This window comes from Procambarus clarkii, chromosome 73 (genome assembly GCF_040958095.1).
Source record: "Procambarus clarkii isolate CNS0578487 chromosome 73, FALCON_Pclarkii_2.0, whole genome shotgun sequence".
Taxonomy (NCBI): Eukaryota; Metazoa; Arthropoda; class Malacostraca; order Decapoda; family Cambaridae; genus Procambarus; species Procambarus clarkii.
This window is the reverse complement of record NC_091222.1, coordinates 25,966,230-25,987,254: the sequence shown is the minus strand read 5'-3', so window position 1 is coordinate 25,987,254 and position 21,025 is coordinate 25,966,230. Positions and strand designations below refer to the sequence as shown.

The 21,025-nt window shown below is 44.1% G+C and overlaps 2 protein-coding genes across 7 annotated transcripts in view; both read right to left on the bottom strand.

Annotated features, from left to right (window-relative positions):
* The window catches only part of LOC123774129 (BRCA2-interacting transcriptional repressor EMSY), a 91,324-nt gene extending 77,671 nt beyond the window's left edge, over positions 1-13,653 (bottom strand). The window contains exons 1-4 of one of the 2 annotated variants that reach the window (XM_069312728.1): positions 13,562-13,653; positions 7,508-7,595; positions 2,365-2,539; positions 1,218-1,402 (exon numbers count right to left, since the gene is read on the bottom strand). In XM_069312728.1, coding sequence (XP_069168829.1) covers positions 1,218-1,402; positions 2,365-2,539; positions 7,508-7,595; positions 13,562-13,564 — 451 coding nt within the window. In that variant the 5' untranslated portion in view covers positions 13,565-13,653. The remainder of the gene's footprint in view (positions 1-1,217; positions 1,403-2,364; positions 2,540-7,507; positions 7,596-13,561) is intronic. The other variant, XM_069312727.1, reaches the window with a different exon arrangement.
* Positions 13,654-17,114: 3,461 nt separating this feature from the next.
* The window catches only part of LOC138349444 (uncharacterized), a 171,488-nt gene continuing 167,577 nt past the window's right edge, over positions 17,115-21,025 (bottom strand). For all 5 annotated transcript variants that reach the window (XM_069312723.1, XM_069312724.1, XM_069312726.1 and 2 more), the window contains one exon: positions 17,115-20,381. In XM_069312723.1, coding sequence (XP_069168824.1) covers positions 17,586-20,330 — 2,745 coding nt within the window. In that variant the 5' untranslated portion in view covers positions 20,331-20,381 and the 3' untranslated portion in view covers positions 17,115-17,585. The remainder of the gene's footprint in view (positions 20,382-21,025) is intronic.

The following is a 21,025-nucleotide window of genomic DNA, read 5'->3' as shown; positions in this document are numbered from 1 at the left end:
AACTCCCAATCAGTTTGCATGTCTGCACGCTAGGGATTTGGTTCTTTCTCAGCTGGCTGAGTTTAAGTTCTTGGTCAACTGGAAAAGTCCCTTCAGGTCTCGTCGCAGGTTTAGACCTGATTGGCCCTTGTTTGGGATCCTCTGAGTTTCCATTTCCTTGCTGCAGCTGCCTTGTTTTTCATGGAGGCATGACTCTGTCTGATGTTGGAGAGTCCTCAAGTTACTAGAAGGGTGCGTAAGGGAATTATCAGGGGAAAAGCACCAAGCCATTACGACTATATAGCACTGGGAAGGGGTCAGGATAAGGATTTGGGATGGGACGGGGTGAAAGGAATGGTGCCCAACCACTTGTGGACAGTCGGGGATTGAACGCCGACCTGCATGAAGTAAGTCATTATCAAAAGAAGACACCAAGTCGGGAAGGCTATGTAGCACTATCAATCTGCATGAAGCGAGACCGGTGCTCTACCGTCCAGCCCAAATGCTAGAGTGGTTGTACAAGAGCTCAAGCTCTATGTAGTATTTCTTCTGCATTCATGACCTATTAATCAAAACCTATTAATCATGACCTAGGATGTTCAAAAGTTGTGGCTCTGTCCACAAGTTTTGCCATTATGTTGTGGACATTCGGGTTCGAGAGTTCTGGTGCTTTAATAGACAAGCAAGTAACAAAATTTACTACCTTGACTCTGCACCGTGTGTGTGTGTGTGTGTGTGTGTGATTTATATCTCTATAATCCCATGTTATTCAGCTCACAATGCGAATAATACAATTTTTTTCCAAGCCTAAAATAAATATAATGTACATGCTCTATCAATACATCTGAAAAATTAAAATTTTCAGGAGCAAAATGCAGTTTCTTTATTTTATTTCAATCTGCCAGCTTTCAAATATTCTGAATTCCAACTTTTTCAAACTAATGTCACTACCCGATGTACCAAATACTTCAGAAAATCCACCTACTCTTAACTTTCGTATTTTGCATTTCATATATTTATTTATTTATTTATTTATGCATATACAAGAATGTACATAAGGAATGTGAGGATACAATTATGGTAATTACAGTCTTGTAAAGCCACTAGCACGCGCAGCGTTTCGGGCAGAGAGTTTCGTAGGCATATTTAACCTAATGACTCCAAAATTGGAATAAATTAATCACAGCCATAATTATATAAACATGTGAATACACAAACAAGTGAAATATTTGACTTACCATCCAATTTACCATACAATGCTGTTGTGTTTGGGGGCGGCATTTTTGCATTGATGCCATAATACAAGAGAGCCATTCGTGTAGCTATAGCAGTATATGATGTTTGTGGAGGAACACGAGGCATAAGTGGAACCAAGCGTCGACCTTCTACTGCCCATTCGACTCCTGTGTTGGGTCCAGCCAGGCTAAGAAAAACATATTTATTATTACGAAATTAAAACACAAAACGGTATTAATCATTTTCATCCTTATTGTCCAATTTCACACTCTCACTAGGTAGAGAGGGCACCTAGGTCCCTCTTCACTCGCTGTCAGACAGCAGTAACAACTGGGTCGAAACTCCTGTTCTGAAGGCCAGGGGCCAGATTCACGAAGCAGTTACGCAAGCACTTACGACCCTGTACATCTTTTCTCAATCTTTGGCGGCTTTGTTTACAATTATTAAACAGTAATGAGCTCCGAAGCACCAGGAGGCTGTTTATAACAATAGCAACAGTTGATTGGCAAGTTTTCATGCTTGTAAACTGTTTAATAAATGTAACCAAAGCCGTCAAAGATTAATGAAAGATGTACACTTTCGTAAGTACTTGCGTAACTGCTTCGTGAATCTGGCCCCTGATGTCTGGCGAAATGCTACAGGATGTAGAAACTATTCGAGACACTTGGGAAAATATGCTTTTTGCAGCAAATGATTATTTTACAGTCGTATTATGATTATTTTACAGTCATATCATGACGAATGTTTTACAGTCGTATCATGATCAATGTTTTACAGTCTTATGAGGCAACTATTCCAGCAAAAGGGTTAATGATCTCTGGATCCATCTATAATCCTCAGTTATGCAATAACTGTTCATTGTGATCAACAAAAGTGAGCACATTTTGCATGATTGTACCTTGTTCCTTCAAACTCTTATGACATTAATCAGTAAGATGGCACAGCATAAAACTTAAATTTTAAGCTACTCCTTTTTTCTAACAGAGTACTGCAATTAAAGATTTTCTCTGATATACGTAATAGCATTTTTACCTGTCCACTTACACGGTACAGAATACCAATTTTGGTTCAAACTATGAAAAATGAGATGAAGGTAGCAACTCAAACTTACTGGCTCAAACTGAAGGTAGCAACTTCAAGACAACTTACGAGTCTGCAATCGTGCTGAGTTTCTCGTCATTTACTGCTCTACGAATCTCGGCACGATGTCTTTCAAGGGTGATGGAAAATATAGTTTGAAGGTCATTCAGCAGCTTCCTCTTCTCCTTGGTAAGTTCTCCTTGAGCCCGTAGGACTGACACCACTTGGCTGTATGTTGTCAGCTCTAAAGATGTAAATATAAAATTTAAAATTGCATCAGAGCAATAAACAATACCTAAAACAGCACCCAATAGGTATTTTTCATATCATTTTAATACAACAAGGTTTTCAAGATTAAGTTTATGAAGGAAAATGGAAAAACAAAATCTTAAAAGACACGAGTAGTCTTACACCTACTCAAGATGATTAGGTGTTAAGGTCTTTAAGGTTAAGATGATTAAGTCTTATCAAGATAATAAGACAGGTGTTAACAACACATGGTATGAACAGGTGTTAAAAGATGTTCCAAGGATATAAAGGGCTAAAAAAAAGCTGAGTTCAATGTCACGCTGAAGAGGCTCCTCCAGATCTGTGCAATAGGAAGCCATTGTGTTTGGAACGAACCTGCCTGAAGGTGAAAAGAGCCATATCAGTCAAGACATAACAATTACAGACAAGACAGAAGACTGGCAGGAAGCAAGATACTACTGAAGAAGTCTGTAGATGTTGTAAATGAATCTTTGCCAGGATCTGTATGCTTCCCATACACACCCTGGGAGACTGGGGCCAGATTCACAAAACAGTTACGCAAGCACTTATGAACCTGGGGCCAGATTCACAAAGCAGTTACACAAGCACTTACGAACCTGGGGCCAGATTCACGAAGCAGTTACACAAGCACTTACGAACCTGGGGCCAGATTCACGAAGCAGTTACACAAGCACTTACGAACCTGGGGCCAGATTCACGAAGCAGTTACGCAAGCACTTACGAACCTGTACATCTTTTCTCAATCTTTGACGGCTTTGTTTACAATTATTAAACAGTTAATGAGCTCCGAAGCACCAGGAGGCTGTTTATAACAATAACAACAGATGATTGGGAAGTTTTCATGTTTGTAAACTGTTTAATAAATGTAACCAAGGCTGTCCAAGACTGAAGAACGATGGACACGTTTATAAGTACTTGCATAACTGCTTCGTGAATCTGGCCCCCTGGGCTGAACAGTACCAATGGCCACGACCAAGATGAGGCAGAAGCGACTCATGAGGAGTCAAACTAAGCTGAAGGCATGCTAACCCCATCAGATATAAGAACTCTGAAAGAGGCAAGCCTCTGAGAGTAAACCACGGAAAAGAGATTGTGAAATCATTTTGAAGAGGTAACTGAAGTTCAGAAATAAGCAAATGACGATGTCAGAGCCGGTCGGCCGAGCGGACAGCACGCTGGACTTGTGATCCTGTGGTCCCGGGTTCGATCCCGGGCGCCGACGAGAAACAATGGACAGAGTTTCTTTCACCCTATGCCCCTGTTACCTAGCAGTAAAATAGGTACCTGGGTGTTAGTCAGCTGTCACGGGCTGCTTCCTGGGGGTGGAGGCCTGGTTGAGGACCAGGCCGCGGGGACACTAAAAAGCCCCGAAATCATCTCAAGATAACTAACCTCAAGATAACGTCACCCCACACGAGAATTGAACAGCAAAGCATGAAGCCACCTACACAGACATTGTGGAAGAGGGTGCATTTGGGTCACTGAGAGTCGGTGCTTTTTGGTTTCCAAAACTCTTGCTGTCTCCATCACACTGCCTGTTAGACTCAGGCATTTTTTCACCCAAGGGGGGTGCAATATTTGTTGTTGGGCTTCTGTTATAGCCGAGACATCCTCCCAGTTGATGGACTACCAGGCTACAGCTGCACTGTGGGATTGGACCTCATGGTCCTGTGCTTGGTAGTGTCTTTCGGACTTGGGTGATAAGACAGTGAATATGACTTTGCTCTTTAAGGATGAAGTTGAGTTGTTAGTATTGAACACTGGTTGATACCTGGTTGATGGTTCTGGGAGTTCTTCTACTCCCCAAGCCTGGCCTGAGGCCAGGCTTGACTTGTGAGAGCTTGGTCCACCAGGCTGTTGCTTGGAGCGGCCCGCAGGCCCACATACCCACCACAGCCCGGTTGGTCCGGCACTCCTTGGAGGAATAAATCTAGTTTCCTCTTGAAGATGTCCACGGTTGTTCCGGCAATATTTCTTATGCTTGCTGGGAGGACGTTGAACAACCGCGGACCTCTGATGTTTATACAGTGTTCTCTGATTGTGCCTATGGCACCTCTGCTCTTCACTGGTTCTATTCTGCATTTTCTTCCATATCGTTGACTCCAGTACATTGTTATTTTACTGTGTAGATTTGGTACTTGGCCCTCCAGTATCTTCCAGGTGTATATTATTTGATATCTCTCTCGTCTTCTTTCTAGTGAGTACATTTGGAGGGCTTTGAGACGATCCCAATAATTTAGGTGCTTTATTGAGTCGATGCGTGCCGTATATGTTCTCTGTATTCCCTCTATTTTAGCAATCTCTCCTGCTCTGAAGGGGGAAGTGAGTACTGAACAGTACTCAAGATGGGACAACACAAGTGACTTGAAGTGTACAACCATTGTGATGGGATCCCTGGATTTGAAAGTTCTCGTAATCCATCCTACCATTTTTCTGGCTGTCGCAATATTTGCTTGGTTATGCTCCTTAAACGTTAGGTCGTCAGACATTATTATTCCCAAAACACTTGTGCTAAGTTCCGAGCCTTAGTGCCTGCCATCAAGAGGCAAGTCCCTCTGGCATCTGTTTGCTTGGCTGCTCACCCTCCTCTGTTGGTTCATGCACCAGCTTTGCACCAGGGTTCTGCAAGCTCTGACAACTGAAAGGCTGGTCAGGGCATCTTCAGGGGGTTGTTATGTCTGAGTTGCAGAAGGAGGTGGCTGGGCCTTCTATCCCCTCCACATAATTTATGTGGAGTATACAATGGAGCTTGGGGTTCTGGGGCTCAGGGAATTCCATAATATGATGCTTTCCTCACTTCCTGCAGGCTTGCCAGCATCTGGAGATGTTAGCTTCGTCCTGTGGGTAGAGGTTTATGGTGGCTTCAAGCTCCTAGCAAATGATCAATGGTGACACTTCACAACATCCAGGTGTTTCTGCAGCCATTACAAGCCATATGAGCTGGATTCCTGCTCTGTAATCTTCCATCCCCCACAAGTACATTTCTGGGTCTTGATTCTCGTCAAAATCCTACCCCATAGCTGGTTCCCCCCCAGGTCCTTGCATCTCATTCAGCTTCAAGGGCCTGCATGACTTTGGTGCCCACCTCGGTGCTAGGGTACCATGTTGCAGCTCTGGTTCTTGGGTTCTTGGTAGCTCTATTCCATGGAGACGGGAGGGATTCTCTCCTCTTCGGTTTGTGTTGAGTTTTTTGGCTGCATGATTTTCTTGCTTTGTTACCCCTCTGTTGTGGTCTTCTGTTTTCTAACTGCTGTTCATCCATTCTTGCCAGTGCCGAACTGTGGTCATTGGGTGTAGTAAGCTTTGCTTGGCTGCTTTTCTCTTCCTTTTCCCCCCTTCTTCGTGTTCGTACAATTTTGTGGGGGCAGGTGGCTGCAAAGTGGTTGGGCATGTCACCTGGAGTTCTGGCACTTCTGGCTTTCTCCCGCTGTGTGCCTGTGTTGATATTGACATGCAGACCAGCCAGAATAATGATTTTATATTTTTATTTTTCATCTTTTCGGCTGCTTTGCCAGTCTATGGCCTCAGCTATTTGTCGTTCCATTTGGTGTACCATAATCATTCTGGGCTAAGGAACTGAATATTCCCCGACTGCATACTGGTACTTTCCCTAGGCTGTGTTTCTGAATGTTTCTGGGCTGTGTATCTGGATTGGTTTTTCCTGTCAGGGTTACACATTTCTCCAAGCTTGCTTTTGCGGCTTTTTGATTTTCTGGTGGGCCTTTTGCTCATTTCTCCATGTTGATCTCTAATTACCAGGTTTCCCTTGATGTCTTTGAGCAGTCAAGATTCTTGTCCCTTTCTCCAGTAGGCCCTTGTAGGTTATCTTGAGATCTTATCTTGAGAAGTTATCTTGAGATGATTCCGAGACTTAGCGTGCCCGAGGCCCGGTCTTCGGCCAGGCCTCCTTTTTTGTTACACATCCTTAGGAAGCAGCACGCAGCAGCTGTCTAACTCCCAGGTACCTATTTACTGCTAGGTAACAGGAGTATCAGGGTGAAAGAAACTCTGCCCATTTGTTTCCATCGCCGGGGATCGATCCCCGGACCACAGGACTACGAATCCGTAGCGCTGACCACTCAGCCACAGGGGGGTGGTGGGGGGGTTCCTACAGAAACTGTTAACATAATAAATGTGACTTTTGACACAAATTCATAACTTTTATATTTGTTGAAAATGCCCATGTGAGAATACATAACATTTTCAACTATTTTTTTTTTAATCATGGCCAAACAATTCTAATCTAGTAAAAGACCTACACTTTAAACTTCCATCTTATATTGTGCCGCAATAGACTTCCTTAAACAAATAGTCTTATTTGGATACAATAGCCGTTTGATTTCCATCGTAAAATTTATCAGGCATTATATTATCAGGTATTTTGCCTATCCACCTTCAAAATTCTCTGGCAGATGCTAAACAAATGCTACAACACACAAAGAAACAGATGAGACCAAATTATTTGTAAAATTCACATTCAGAATGCAACAGAAAAATTAGTCATGGCTATAAATACAAAATACAGTACGCTTGAATTATTTATTTGTGGGAATATTTAAATGAAGTATTAATAGTATGGAAGTCTGCTCTCATATAATCTGCTTAGAATATAAGTTTGGTTTTTTTTTGTTTTTTTTTTGAGATATATACAAGAGTTGTTACATTCTTGTAGAGCCACTAGTACGCGTAGCGTTTCGGGCAGGTCCCTGGAATACGATCCCCGCCGCGAAGAATCGTTTTTTCATCCAAGTACACATTTTACTGTTGCGTTAAACAGAGGCTACAGTTAAGGAATTGCGCCCAGTAAATCCTCCCCGGCCAGGATACGAACCCATGACATAGCGCTCGCGGAACGCCAGGCGAGTGTCTTACCACTACACCACGGAGACCATAAAGTCCAAGTCTTAAAAAATATACAAAAAACATACAAAATATATCTTACCTAGAGCACGAAGAGCTTTCCGGCACTCGTCCTTTGTCATATCCAGAAATTTGGGCCATTTGTTTGGCACTTTATTTCCTATATCCATCTAAAACAAAAAGACAATAAATAAAGCTGTATTAACCTGTAAAACGTAAGAGTACAGTATTACTCTTAATACTGTACAATTGTATAGTTGAACATTATTATTTATATATATATACATACACACACACACACACACACACACACACACACACACCTAGGAACCCTCTGGAACGATCTTCCAGAGGGTATAGACTCATTCCTCTCGATGTTTGCTGATGATGCAAAAATTATGAGAAGAATCAAGACGGATGAAGATAGACAGAGACTACAGGATGACCTGGATAAACTGGAGGAATGGTCTAGAAAATGGCTGCTGAAGTTCAACTCTGGAAAGTGTAAGGTGATGAAATTAGGCGAAGGGAGCAGGAGGCTGAACACAAGGTATCATCTGGGAGGGGAAATCCTGCAAGAATCAAATAGAGAGAAGGATCTGGGGGTTGATATCACACCGAACCTGTCCCCAGAGGCCCACATCAAAAGAATATCATCAGCGGCATATGCTAGACTGGCCAACATAAGAACTGCCTTCAGAAACTTGTGTAAGGAATCTTTCAGAACCCTGTATACCACTTATGTAAGACCAATCCTGGAGTATGCAGCTCCAGCCTGGAGTCCATACCTAGTTAAACACAAGACAAAGTTAGAGAAGATTCAGCGGTATGCCACCAGGCTCGTCCCGGAACTGAGAGGATTGAGCTACGAGGAAAGGCTAAAGGAGCTGAACCTCACATCCCTGGAAAACAGAAGAGTAAGGGGAGACATGATAACCACCTACAAAATTCTCAGGGGAATTGACAGGGTGGACAAAGACAAACTCTTCAGCACGGGTGGGACACGAACAAGGGGACACAGGTGGAAACTTAGTACCCAGATGAGCCACAGAGACGTTAGAAAGAATTTTTTCAGTGTCAGAGTAGTTAATAAATGGAATGCACTAGGAAGTGATGTGGTGGAGGCTGACTCCATACACAGTTTCAAATGTAGGTATGATAGAGCCCAGTAGGCTCAGGAATCTGTACACCAGTTGATTGACAGTTGAGAGGCGGGACCAAAGAGCCAAAGCTCAACCCCCGCAAGCACAATTAGGTGAGTACAATTAGGTGAGTACACACACACACACACACACACACACACACACACACACACACACACACACACACACACACTAAATGGGTAGAACACCTAGAGAGAAATGATATAATATCAGACAGACAGTATGGTTTTCGATCTGGAAGATCCTGTGTATCGAATTTACTCAGTTTCTATGATCGAGCCACAGAGATATTACAGGAAAGAGATGGTTGGGTTGACTGCATCTATCTGGACCTAAAAAAGGCTTTCGACAGAGTTCCACATAAGAGGTTGTTCTGGAAACTGGAAAATATTGGAGGGGTGACAGGTAAGTTTCTATCATGGATGAAAAATTTTCTGACTGATAGAAAAATGAGGGCAGTAATCAGAGGCAATGTATCAGAATGGAGAAATGTCACAAGTGGAGTACCACAGGGTTCAGTTCTTGCACCAGTGATGTTTATTGTGTACATAAATGATCTACCAGTTGGTATACAGAATTATATGAACATGTTTGCTGATGATGCTAAGATAATAGGAAGGATAAGAAATTTAGATGACTGTCATGCCCTTCAAGAAGACCTGGACAAAATAAGTATATGGAGCACCACTTGGCAAATGGAATTTAATGTTAATAAATGTCATGTTATGGAATGTGGAATAGGAGAACATAGACCCCACACAACCTATATATTATGTGAGAAATCTTTAAAGAATTCTGATAAAGAAAGAGATCTAGGAGTGGTTCTAGATAGAAAACTATCACCTGAGGACCACATAAAGAATATTGTGCAAGGAGCCTATGCTATGCTTTCTAACTTCAGAATTGCATTTAAATACATGGATGGCGATATACTAAAGAAATTGTTCATGACTTTTGTTAGGCCAAAGCTAGAATATGCAGCTGTTGTGTGGTGCCCATATCTTAAGAAGCACATCAACAAACTGGAAAAGATGCAAAGACATGCTACTAAGTGGCTCCCAGAACTGAAGGGCAAGAGCTACGAGGAGAGGTTAGAAGCATTAAATATGCCAAAACTAGAAGACAGAAGAAAAAGAGGTGATATGATCACTACATACAAAATAGTTACAGGAATTGATAAAATTGACAGGGAAGACTTCCTGAGACCTGGAATTTCAAGAACAAGAGGTCATAGATTTAAACTAGCTAAACACAGATGCCGAAGAAATATAAGAAAATTCACCTTCGCAAATAGAGTGGTAGACGGTTGGAACAAGTTAAGTGAGAAGGTGGTGGAGGCCAAGACCGTCAGTAGTTTCAAAGCGTTATATGACAAAGAGTGCTGGGAAGACGGGACACCACGAGCGTAGCTCTCATCCTGTAACTACACTTAGGTAATTACACACACACAGGAGTTCTTACATCCTTGCAAAGCCACTAACACACATAACATTTCGGGCAAGTCCTTAATCCTAATTTTCCCCGGAATACAGTACTTGCATAATATCTTTTTTTTGGGGGGGGGGATTCACATATACAAAAGTTCTTACAATCTTGTGCAGCCACCAGCACGCATAGCATTTCGGGCAGGTTCTTAATTCTAATTTTCCCCAGAATACAATCCGCCAAATTGTTTAACAACCAGGTACCCATTTACTGCTGGGTGAACAGAGGCTACAGATTGGCGCCCAGTCAATCCTCCCCGGCCAGGATACAAACCCCAGCCAAAGCGTTTGTGAAGCACTGGGCGAGTGCTTTACCACAGGGGACTGATAATTGTATTGTATAATATACAGTACCATTGTACACTGTACAATATTATACAAGCTGAGCAGCAGGTTGCATATTAAAATATACTGTACAGTACTGCAATTATAGCTATGCATAATTGGGATAGCAGGGTCCAAGCCATACAACCCAAATTAAAAACCTCGTACTCATGACCTCACCTTGCACACACACACTCATGTCTAGACTGAATTTCCTGTCATGTCTAGACTGAATTTCCTATCCACTTTCACAATTATATAAACATTTACAACCCTGAAGTATTGCCTCAAACACTATATCTTTCATTACTCTTTAAATGCAGTACAGCAAGTGTCCTTATATCTTGAGGTTATCTTGAGATGATTTCGGGTCTTTGCATCCCCGCGAAATAAAAATGGCATGAATTATCAAGCCTAATTATCAATCCTGGCCTCAGGCTGGGCTTGGGGAGTAGAAGAGCTCCCAGAACCCCATCAAGCTGGTATCAATGACAAAATCAGTTGGAGCAATGTGGGAGATCCGAACCAGCATTTTCATGAAATAGCCATTTCTGATGGCCCCTCCCTCAAAGATGAGTTCTAGTTTTGCCAAGCCTTAGCTAATCCCACCAGAATTTGCCTAGCCTTATGAGGTAAGGGTTGTTTACCATGGGGTAAATACCCTAACCATGAAACGCCCAACTATTACCACATGGTATCTCAGAATATCCGGGTCTCAACCAGCCTCCACTACAGTCTAGAGCCCCCTGTGCTGAACCTGCCAACCCCACAATTCAATAGACCTTTTCCACCCTCCAACCCAAAGCAACAGAACCTCAGTAGAAACCAGGTTTTCTGGAAAGGAAAAAGAATTAGGAAAAAAACAAAAAAGGTGGAGAGGGCTTACTTTCTAAGAGAATAATTATCTGAGAAAATGGTCCAGGGGCAGAAGCACACCTGCAGCACACCAAATACAACCCCACATCCGATCCCTCGTTCGCTGTCGTCCCTCAATCAACAACAAATACAACACAAGCGAAACGAGACCAAGATACATCTTCTTGAAGTTATCTTGAGATGATTTCGGGGCTTTTTAGTGTCCCCGCGGCCCGGTCCTCGACCAGGCCTCCACCCCCAGGAAGCAGCCCGTGACAGCTGACTAACACCCAGGTACCTATTTTACTGCTAGGTAACAGGTACATCTAATCAGTAATGCAAAACAAAAAACCTTGTTGGATCACAAAAGCCCATACCACAGATACTAGTTAAAAACATATGATAAAAGAAAGTTGTCAAAGTAGCAAACGACTGCAGAGAATAAGCTAGAGGATACACACCCAGCTGACAAAACCAAACTTGGAATTTCTAAGTTTGCCAAAAGTTGGGAGCTGAAGAACTAAATGTCACAAACTTTACAATAAAAGTAGGCAAATATTTTTTTCCCCGATTGATTCGCTTTTCAGAATAAACAGCCCAACTTATTTTAACTGTAGCCGAAAAAGTAGTAAGTAGCGACATACATTACTGGCTTTTTAATTGAATACAATTATCCTAATTGGTAACCCAATTGGGCTACAAGTAGCCCAATCTAGCATCCCTGTTTAGAAAGAGGGTTGACAAACAAGGCCTCGACCCCTAACAGTATGACCACAACCCAAGCCACAGGACAAAGCATATGATGCACCTGGCCAGATAAATCAAACCAAGCATTAATGACTACAGGATCCTTCCATATATCACAAATCTTGTACAGTACAATGAACAAGAAGACAGCCGTCAAAGAAACCAATTACCTGTGCCAAAGAAACAAGACCCACGCTACCAGAAAAAAAAGCATGAAGCAGGAACAAAAAGGGCCAGAAATAAAGCCGTCTTAAAAAACGGAATATCAGTCGAGGATTTGAATGCGTCTTGCCATCCATCCATACCATTACCTAATGAAAGGTAAAAATAAGACCTAACATCATCAGTGAAATGTCACTAGACACAAATGTGTTTATTTATTTTGGGACCAAATGGATCCAATTAAATTATCCTACATCCAAATAATGCAACACCCCCATTGGCCTTTATCCAGTATATCAACGCCCCTTAACTACGAGAAAGGGTTCTCTATTTCCAAAACATAATTGTGAGGTATAAACACCCATAACAATAGAAGTAGAAAGTCGAGTTATTATGAAGATAAAATGCCAAGCCATTACGACTAAATAGCACTTGGAAAGGGTCAGGATAAGGATTTGGGATGGAACGGGGGGAAAGGAATGGTGCCCAACCACTTGTGGACGGTCGGGGATTGAACACCGACCTGCATGAAGCGAGACTGTCGCTCTACCGTCCACCCCAAGTGGCCGGGCAAAAGATACGAAGGCAAGCCGAGATACAAGGATGGGATGAAGGAACAGTGTCCAACCACACAACTCATCAGGGACCAAATGCTAACCCATATGTGGGTGGAATAGGGTGAGGTATGTATAGTCACAGGATTGACATGGTTGGGTGCATGAAATCACAGGGTTGACGTAGCTGGGTGCATGAAATCGCAGGATTGACATGGTTGGGTGCATGAAATCGCAGGATTGACATGGTTGGGTGCATGAAATCACAGGGTTGACATGGCAGGGTGCATGAAATCACAGGGTTGACGTGGCAGGGTGCATGAAATCACAGGATTGACATGGTTGGGTGCATGAAATCACAGGGTTGACATGGCTGGGTGCATGAAATCTCACGACTGACATGGTTGGGTGCATGAAATCACAGGGTTGACATGGCAGGGTGCATGAAATCACAGGGTTGACGTGGCTGGGTGCATGAAATCACAGGGTTGACATGGCTGGGTAAATGGCGTCACAGGGTTGACGTAGCTGGGTCATGAAATCACAGTTGACGTGGTTGGGTGCAAGACGTCACAACGTTGACGTGGATAGGTAAATGACGTCCCAGGGTTGACGTAGGTGATCGCAGAGCGTCACAACGTTGACGTGGCTGGGCAAATGGCGTCACAGAGTTGACGTGGAGGGGGAACAGAACCCCAAAGCACCAGACATCCCTTCCTTCCCTCCCTCCTCTCGTAGACCAGCCACATTCACACCACTTAACCACCCACTCCAACCACACTACACCCCGCTACCCGCATGTCAAACAACCCTTGGCAAGTCTAGAGACGCTACAAACCATCCTTACCATGATCAAAATAATATTTACAGTGATCGCGGCCTCACATCCCTCAACCCAGCTACTTTGTCAACAAAAGCTTCGGGCTCGGGGGGCTAACTGCCTAATATTGTTTTTATCCAAATCAAATCAAATCAAAATCAAAATGTTTATTAGGAAATGTATATGTTTATCTCTGAGAATGTTTGGTAATATGTTTATTGTTTGTGATGTGTGTTTATGTATGTATTAACACGATGTACTGAACGGGGTGAGAATAGCTTGAGCTACCTCATCCCTTTGTGTGTATTTTACCTCAATAAACTTATTTCAATTTCAATTTCAAATGTTTATTCAAGTAAAAGTACATACATAGAAGATGCGTTATAAGCATATTTATTGGATTATATATCCTATAAATATCGATCTATAAAGCCATCTATATTAGATTGATAGAGCTAGTACACACAATACCTAAAGCCACTAATGGATAGATAGAATGTAATTTTTTTTATTAACCAGCTTAGGTATAGACAACAATGTGTTGCTATCCTATTATATATGAAAGAGTATACATTGTAGATCAAAAACTGGCTATAAGTTCATTTAATATTCCCATCTCACAGGATGGTTAGTCATACATGGAATTAGGGAAGCAAATACCTGCATTAATACGTGATAATTCCTTCCTTAATAACATCTAAAATTTTGAAGGATTATTTAATATTAAAATGGTTAATTTTTAACATATATTTGTATTTATATTTATCTAGTTATTGGGTAGTTATATTAAAAATTGATTGTAAGCAAAGTTTTTTTTTTTAGTTCTATTTCCTCAATCATTAATTCGTTTTGTTGTGGGGACAGGCAGCCTGAGTATGTATATACGGTAGGTTCATATCAGGGTACCCACAAAAATCGAACTATTTACTGACCCTCCACAGAATAGTCGACCACAACATTTCATTAACTTTCGGGTACCTATTTACTGCTAGGTGAATAGAGACAGAAGGTGAAAGAAAACGTGTCCTGTCATTTCTGTTCCCACCCATGATTCGAACCCTGGATTCCAGATTGTGAGTTGAGAACGAACCCAATTCTACTATATCATCTACTACTATATTCTACTATATTGTATCATCTATTCATCTACTATATTGTATCATCTACTATATTGTATTCATCTACTACAATTCTACTATATTGTATCCTCACATTCCTTATGTACATTCTTGTATATGCATAAATAAATAAATAAATAAATAAATAAACTATAATCTACATATTTTTACAAGTGCAATTGAGTTTAGGCTCGTAGTCTTTGTTTATTTGAGTAACAAGTGAACCCATTAGTCGATGCCAATGACAAATAACAATAACAATTACGACATTTATTTAAAAGAATAAATCCATTTAGGGATTCCGGTAATAGTCGGGTTCTATTCGACTCACACTCGAGAATTTCGGGTTCGAATCCCGGGTGGGACAGAAATAGTTGGGCACATTTTCTATCACCTAATAGTCCTGTCTTGGACCTAGGTTCGAATCCTCGTCACGGCCCTTGTGGATTTGTTTACAGTTATTTATATTGTCTCCAGGAATGGAGACTTCCTGCAAGATCCTCACCACCAAATTTGGCTTCAGTTGTTGCTTGCAGCCTCAAATCCAGTAACTCTTGCATTCCTTACATCAATAATCCCTTCCCCTTCCCCTTCAACTTTCTCCACAAAATCCAATCAGGATCAACACTATCATGGAGTAAGAATTGATGTGGGTAACTCGGTTCACAGTGTACAGTATCTAATCTAAATGCTGATCAGACCACACACTAGAAAGTGAAGGGACGACGACGTTTCGGTCCGTTCTCAAATCGATTCTCCAGAGAATGGTTCAGGACGGACCGAAACGTCGTCGTCCCTTCACCTTCTAGTGTGTGTGGTCTGGTCAACATATTTCAGCCACGTTATTGTGACTCCTCGTCTGTATATACATGCTCCAATAGGGATGTTATATTGATCTTCAAACCTATGCTTAGGCAGAACCAACCATCATTCTTGGTGACTATACAATTCTAGTCAGAAGGACATTAAGGAGTCTGCTGATTTTATTGGATGATCCATAGATGAGTGACTCTTCTTGCATGATAGTATGATGATAGATGGAATTACAGTAGATTTCACTGCGCAGCATCTCTACAATGTTCTGTTGAACTTCTTGATGTATTAGTGTCCTCAGTGAGCTTATAGGTTTGGAGGTTATGGTCACTGCTTGATCGCAAGCGGGGATTTTTCTGATGGGGGAGAGAGAAACATTTGCGCAGCGCGTCCCGCGGCGTTGCGCGGGCAGTCTGGGGCGCGTATAAATACGGGCGCACAGAGGGGCTCTGCCTTCACTCCGCCTGCCCCGCCGCTGCCCTCATGATATGCAGTCCCTGTGGCACAGTGGTAAGACATGCTCGCCTGGAGTTTCGCGAGCGCTTTGTCCTGAGTTCGTATCCTGGCCGGGGAGGATTGACTGGGCACCAATCCTTAACTGTAGCCTTTGTTTACAAAACAGTAAAATGGCTAATTGGTTGTTAAACGATTTGGCGGGTCGTATTCCGGGGAAAATTAGGATTAAGGACCTGCCCGAAAAGCTACGCGTGCTAGTGGCTGTACAAGAATGTAACAACTCTTGTATATATAATTAAATAACAAAATAAATATATAAAGGTCAGTTGAGAAAAGTATATAGTGCGCACTGGGCGTTATAGAGCTCATTTGAATTGAATTTGAATTTGAATTTGCCCGGGCTGTTGACGGCTTGCTGAGGAAGATGCTTTGTGAAGGTGCGAGACCAACTAAATGTGAAACAGATGAGTGTGAAACAGATGAGTGTGAAACAGATGAGTGTGAAACAGATAAGTGTGAAACAGGTTAGTGTGAAACAGCTGGTTAGAGCTCTCACCACTCTTTCCCGCCACTTTCTGGGGGGGGGGGGGGGGGCGCTCGGAGACCGATCCTCAACTTTGCTTTGAAATCCGGTTGTATATTGTTCTTCAGAGTGGAACGCGAACATAATTATGATACAGCCGACTATAGTGCTCTCTACATATTGTTTGCACTCTACACAAGTGGAACTGACAGTGGGTTTGTAATTTTCAGTGGCTCCTGATGAATGTTCAGTCTGGTCAAATGCCAGACTTCACTGATAGCAAAGATTGAGTATATGACTCATTTCGTGGGACTCGGCTTTGCAGGTAAATTCAGGAGGGAAGAGAGGGTATTATCAGGGGGAAAGCGCCAAGCCATTACGACTATATAGCACTTGGAAGGGGTCAGGATAAGGATTTGGGATGGGACGGGGGAAAGGAATGGTGCCCAATTACTTATGGACGGTCGGGGATTGAACGCCGATCTGCATGAAGCGAGACTGATGCTCTACCGTCCACCCCAAGTGATTCTTGGGCTGGACGGTATTCAGAAGTGGATATAAATTTAAATTGTGTGAGCAATTCTCTTTGGATAGAATGTTTTTTCAGTAAGTTAGTTAAAGCCTTTTTCAAGCACACACCTTCAGCGACAGGAAAAATAAAATGCATTGGTCCAAAAGTATTTTATCTTAAAATATAATATAAAAGAGTTATAAAGGACTTAGCATACATATCTGTCATTAATGGCGCCACACAGGGCCTATATACATGACTTATATAGTAGGCAGAAGGCCCAGCACGCACCACCCCTCCCCCCCCACCCACCCACCACCTGGCTGTGGGTGCGGGTGTCTTAGAAATGGGCGGGCTGAGGTCCCTGTGAGCCTTGGAGCCCAGCTGACTCCCACCCGTCACCACCCCTGAGACTGTAATGTAGCTGACCTTGCAGCTGAGAATGAGAATTTAGTACTACAATCGTACTAAAAATGAAGGCGGAAGTCAGACTCGTGTATTGCAATACATGTATCATGATCCCTTGACATACAGCAAGTTTGGCACACACATATACATTTAAACACACACTCCCTCATTGAAACACATTTTGGGCGCCACACACAGGTGCAGAAAAGACACGTGGAGTTCTTACACTACGGTCTCCAGGTCCTGAAGAAGGTGAGGCAGCGCGGGGTCCTTTTGGCGCGAAGGACGAGGCAAGTGGATGCGAGGACGGCGGTGTTGATGGACCATTAACTCGGGACTGGTGGAGTGGGAGGAATGGTGGACTGCCTGAGGAGGCGCAGGAGGTAAACGAGGTCCTCGGGCTTGCTGGTGACGAAGCCATGCCGTCACATAGTCATGCGAGCCTGGGTGAAGCTGGAGAAGGCGTGCCATGCCTGGTCCACGAGCCACAGGCCAGGTGGTGTAGGTAGAATGCGAGTCAGCCGAAGCGGAACTCAAGGTATCAGCGGTGGCTGTGACTTCCGTATCAGATGGATAATCTGTACTAGATCCGCCACCCAAGCCTACACAAGAACGACTGAACGTGGCTGTGGAACATTGCACCAGTGGCACTCCATGACAGCTAGGGGAAAGTGGTGCCTCGGATGGCAAGGTATGGGCATGGCACAGTGTGAAGAGTGCCTCAGGTTGGCTGGCATGGGCATGGCAGCGCGTGAGCAGTGGGTCATGGGCATGCAGGCAAGCTGCACACACTACTCTGAACCTCTGAATACCTCGCACCATGGCCACCCGAGGGGCTGAATCACATGTAGTTGCTACAAGCTCGGATGAACCAGGCAGCAAGCCGACGCGGTTAGTCCCACCTTGCACCGGGTGATCATTAGTTATCACACCGACGCCTTCCTTTCTACTATCCCTTTCACTGGCAGCTTTCTTTCGATATTTGTTATAATTTTCCTTATCTTCCTCTTCTTCATTCGCATCACAAGAGCCTTCAATACCATCAAACAGTTTACAGTGGCAATATCCGCTCCTGCAAGACGAATGCGAAGCAAATGTCTGTTTAGCGAAGGGAGGCGGAGTTCGTTGAGCTCTGGGGTCATGGGTCACTACGGTTCTCACTGTAGCGTTGGTACGACTGATGGTGCCACAGGATAGTGAGCTGAAGCTATCGGAGAAGGATCCATGAGCTCTGCGGAGGTTATACTCTGGTAGCAACTGTGTTGGCAGCGTATTTGTGTTACGTGAATTAAAGGAGCCGTTGTCAGTGGAGGAACGCTCGGATTTGGCCAATCGCAGTGGCAGGATGTCATGGGAGAAGCTGAACATGGTAGGTGGGAGATGAGCTGTCATGAGACGAGGAGCAAGTGGTATGGGCGTGCGAGGTGTCGAGTGGGCCATGGGTGGTATTGCTTTTTGGGGTGTAACTACCTCTCTGGTAGAATGCTCTTCGTCTCTAGTATCCTTATTAACCTCGAACTCCTCGCCTTCGACTTCCTTAAAGTCCACGTAGCTGTTGCGATCGTGGGTGTCAGTAGAGGGTGGGGCTTGAGGCTTGACACAGGGGGTGACTAGTGAGGCCGTCCTGGTGAGGGCGGAGGTCTTGTTACGAGGCCAAGAGGGCAGGAGCGAAGAGCAGTAGAGGTATGATAATGCCAAGAGTAACAGAGCCACAGCTTGAGCAGCCAGCATGGAGGAGAGAATGGCAATACGGGCTGCAGGTTGCACGGCTCTGCTGGTAGTGTACCAAGTAGCGGTAACCGCTACATTCTGGAGCGCGGTGATCGAGTAGTACGCGGCGGGGAGTCTAGGACGGGCGCACACTGTCATGGCGGAGGCATCATCTCGAAACACATGAAAATCCCATAGCAGGAGATAGGCGAGGAAAGCTCGACGGAGAGCCTTGCGAACTGGACCCAGCGTGGTGGGTTCTAACTCCTGCTGGAGACTGAGCCAGAGGAGCGCCGCCAGCCAGTGAAGAGCCACCAAGACACATGCCCAAGTGACGTGAAGGCAGAAGAGCGCCGCCACCGCTGCCACTCGGCTCCACACGACACAGGACGTAGTCACCGCCACCACACCCCGCACAGCCACATCATGAGACTCATGACTGGTGTCTGTGGCTGCCCCGTGGATGGGGGTATGTGCCACTTGCGTGATGGTGGGCGGAGTGAGGGAGGAAGGGCGGGAACTGTGACTGGCCGTGGTGGCAACAACTATCGTCACCACGATTGACACAACCATGGCAGCTGCCACTATGACACTCACCAACGCAAATCCATCGCTGTCCTTCACCATAATGGTCACATGTAGTACCAAGAAGGGCAACGTGTGCACATGCACTTGCACAAAGCGCAGTGTCCCCAACTCTGCAACATCGCTGGGATCAAAGGCGAGGTGCACCTTGAGGAATCGCCATAAGATAGAGGCTTGCAAGCAATGCAGGAGCCAACACAACATCCGCGCCGTCCTCCTGCCGGAGAAGTCCTGTGCCCTCACCGCCCATACCAGAGATATGGCTGTGATCACTACCAAAGGAGCAATGGCCACCGCTAGCTGAAGAGGCAGACACACATGCCCCCACACACCCACCCTACTCTCCTGCCCGGACTCTGGAGTGACTTCGGAGGTATTCCCAGGCAAAAGACTGAGCTCGGGTGGTGTATATGTGGGCTCAGGCAGCTGGTGAAGAGGGAGGGCATGGGAGAGAATGGCAGCCACCATGGCAGCCAGCTCTACAACATGTGTTAAAAGCAGAACAGCCGCCGCCCACCTCCCACCATCCTCGCGGCCACTGTTGGGGGTAGCGTCAGTTGTGGCGTTGGAGGGGAGCGGCGCCCCATCCCCCAGGTCGATCTCAGATCGACTCGACGGGCCCGGCGCAGCTACGGGACGCGGGTCCCCGGCCGGGGCGGGGGCTACCTTCATCTTCACATTGCCGACGACGGGTCACCCGCTAACCCGCTCCACAACAAGGCCCTGCAAAACAACACCGGATTACCGCCATTGTCTTCCTTCACATACAGGAAAAATCCTCAAAGTTATTGTAAATAATAACACAATATATTAACATAAAACTACATTCTAAGCAGACATACTAAGAGTTCTTAGTGTGTCTGCTGTGTCTTCTGCTGGAAATCACAGTCTAGATAAGATGACAGGTCGAGTGACCTCTCCCTAGCAACTCAGGGGACTGACCAGAGGAGACATGATAACTAAGTATATAATATCGAGTCAAATAAGCAGGGACAGGTAAAGCCTTTACCAAATGAGGTAAAAGAGGATGACAGATCAAGGGAGGAATTTAGGAACTCAAAAAAGGCCAGAAAGACTTAAGAAGATACTTATATATGCAGTATATGCATATATATATGTAGTATATATACTTATATATGCAGTATGGCCAGACAGAAGTGGAATGCTCCCAGTAGACTGAGTACTGTCTTACACCAACAGAGAGTACTCAGTCTACTGGGAGCATTCCACTTCTGTCTGGCCATACTGAATATATAAGTATATATACTACATATATATATGCATATATATATGTAGTATATATACTTATATATGCAGTATGGATGTAGTATATATACTTATATATGCAGTATGGCCAGACAGAAGTG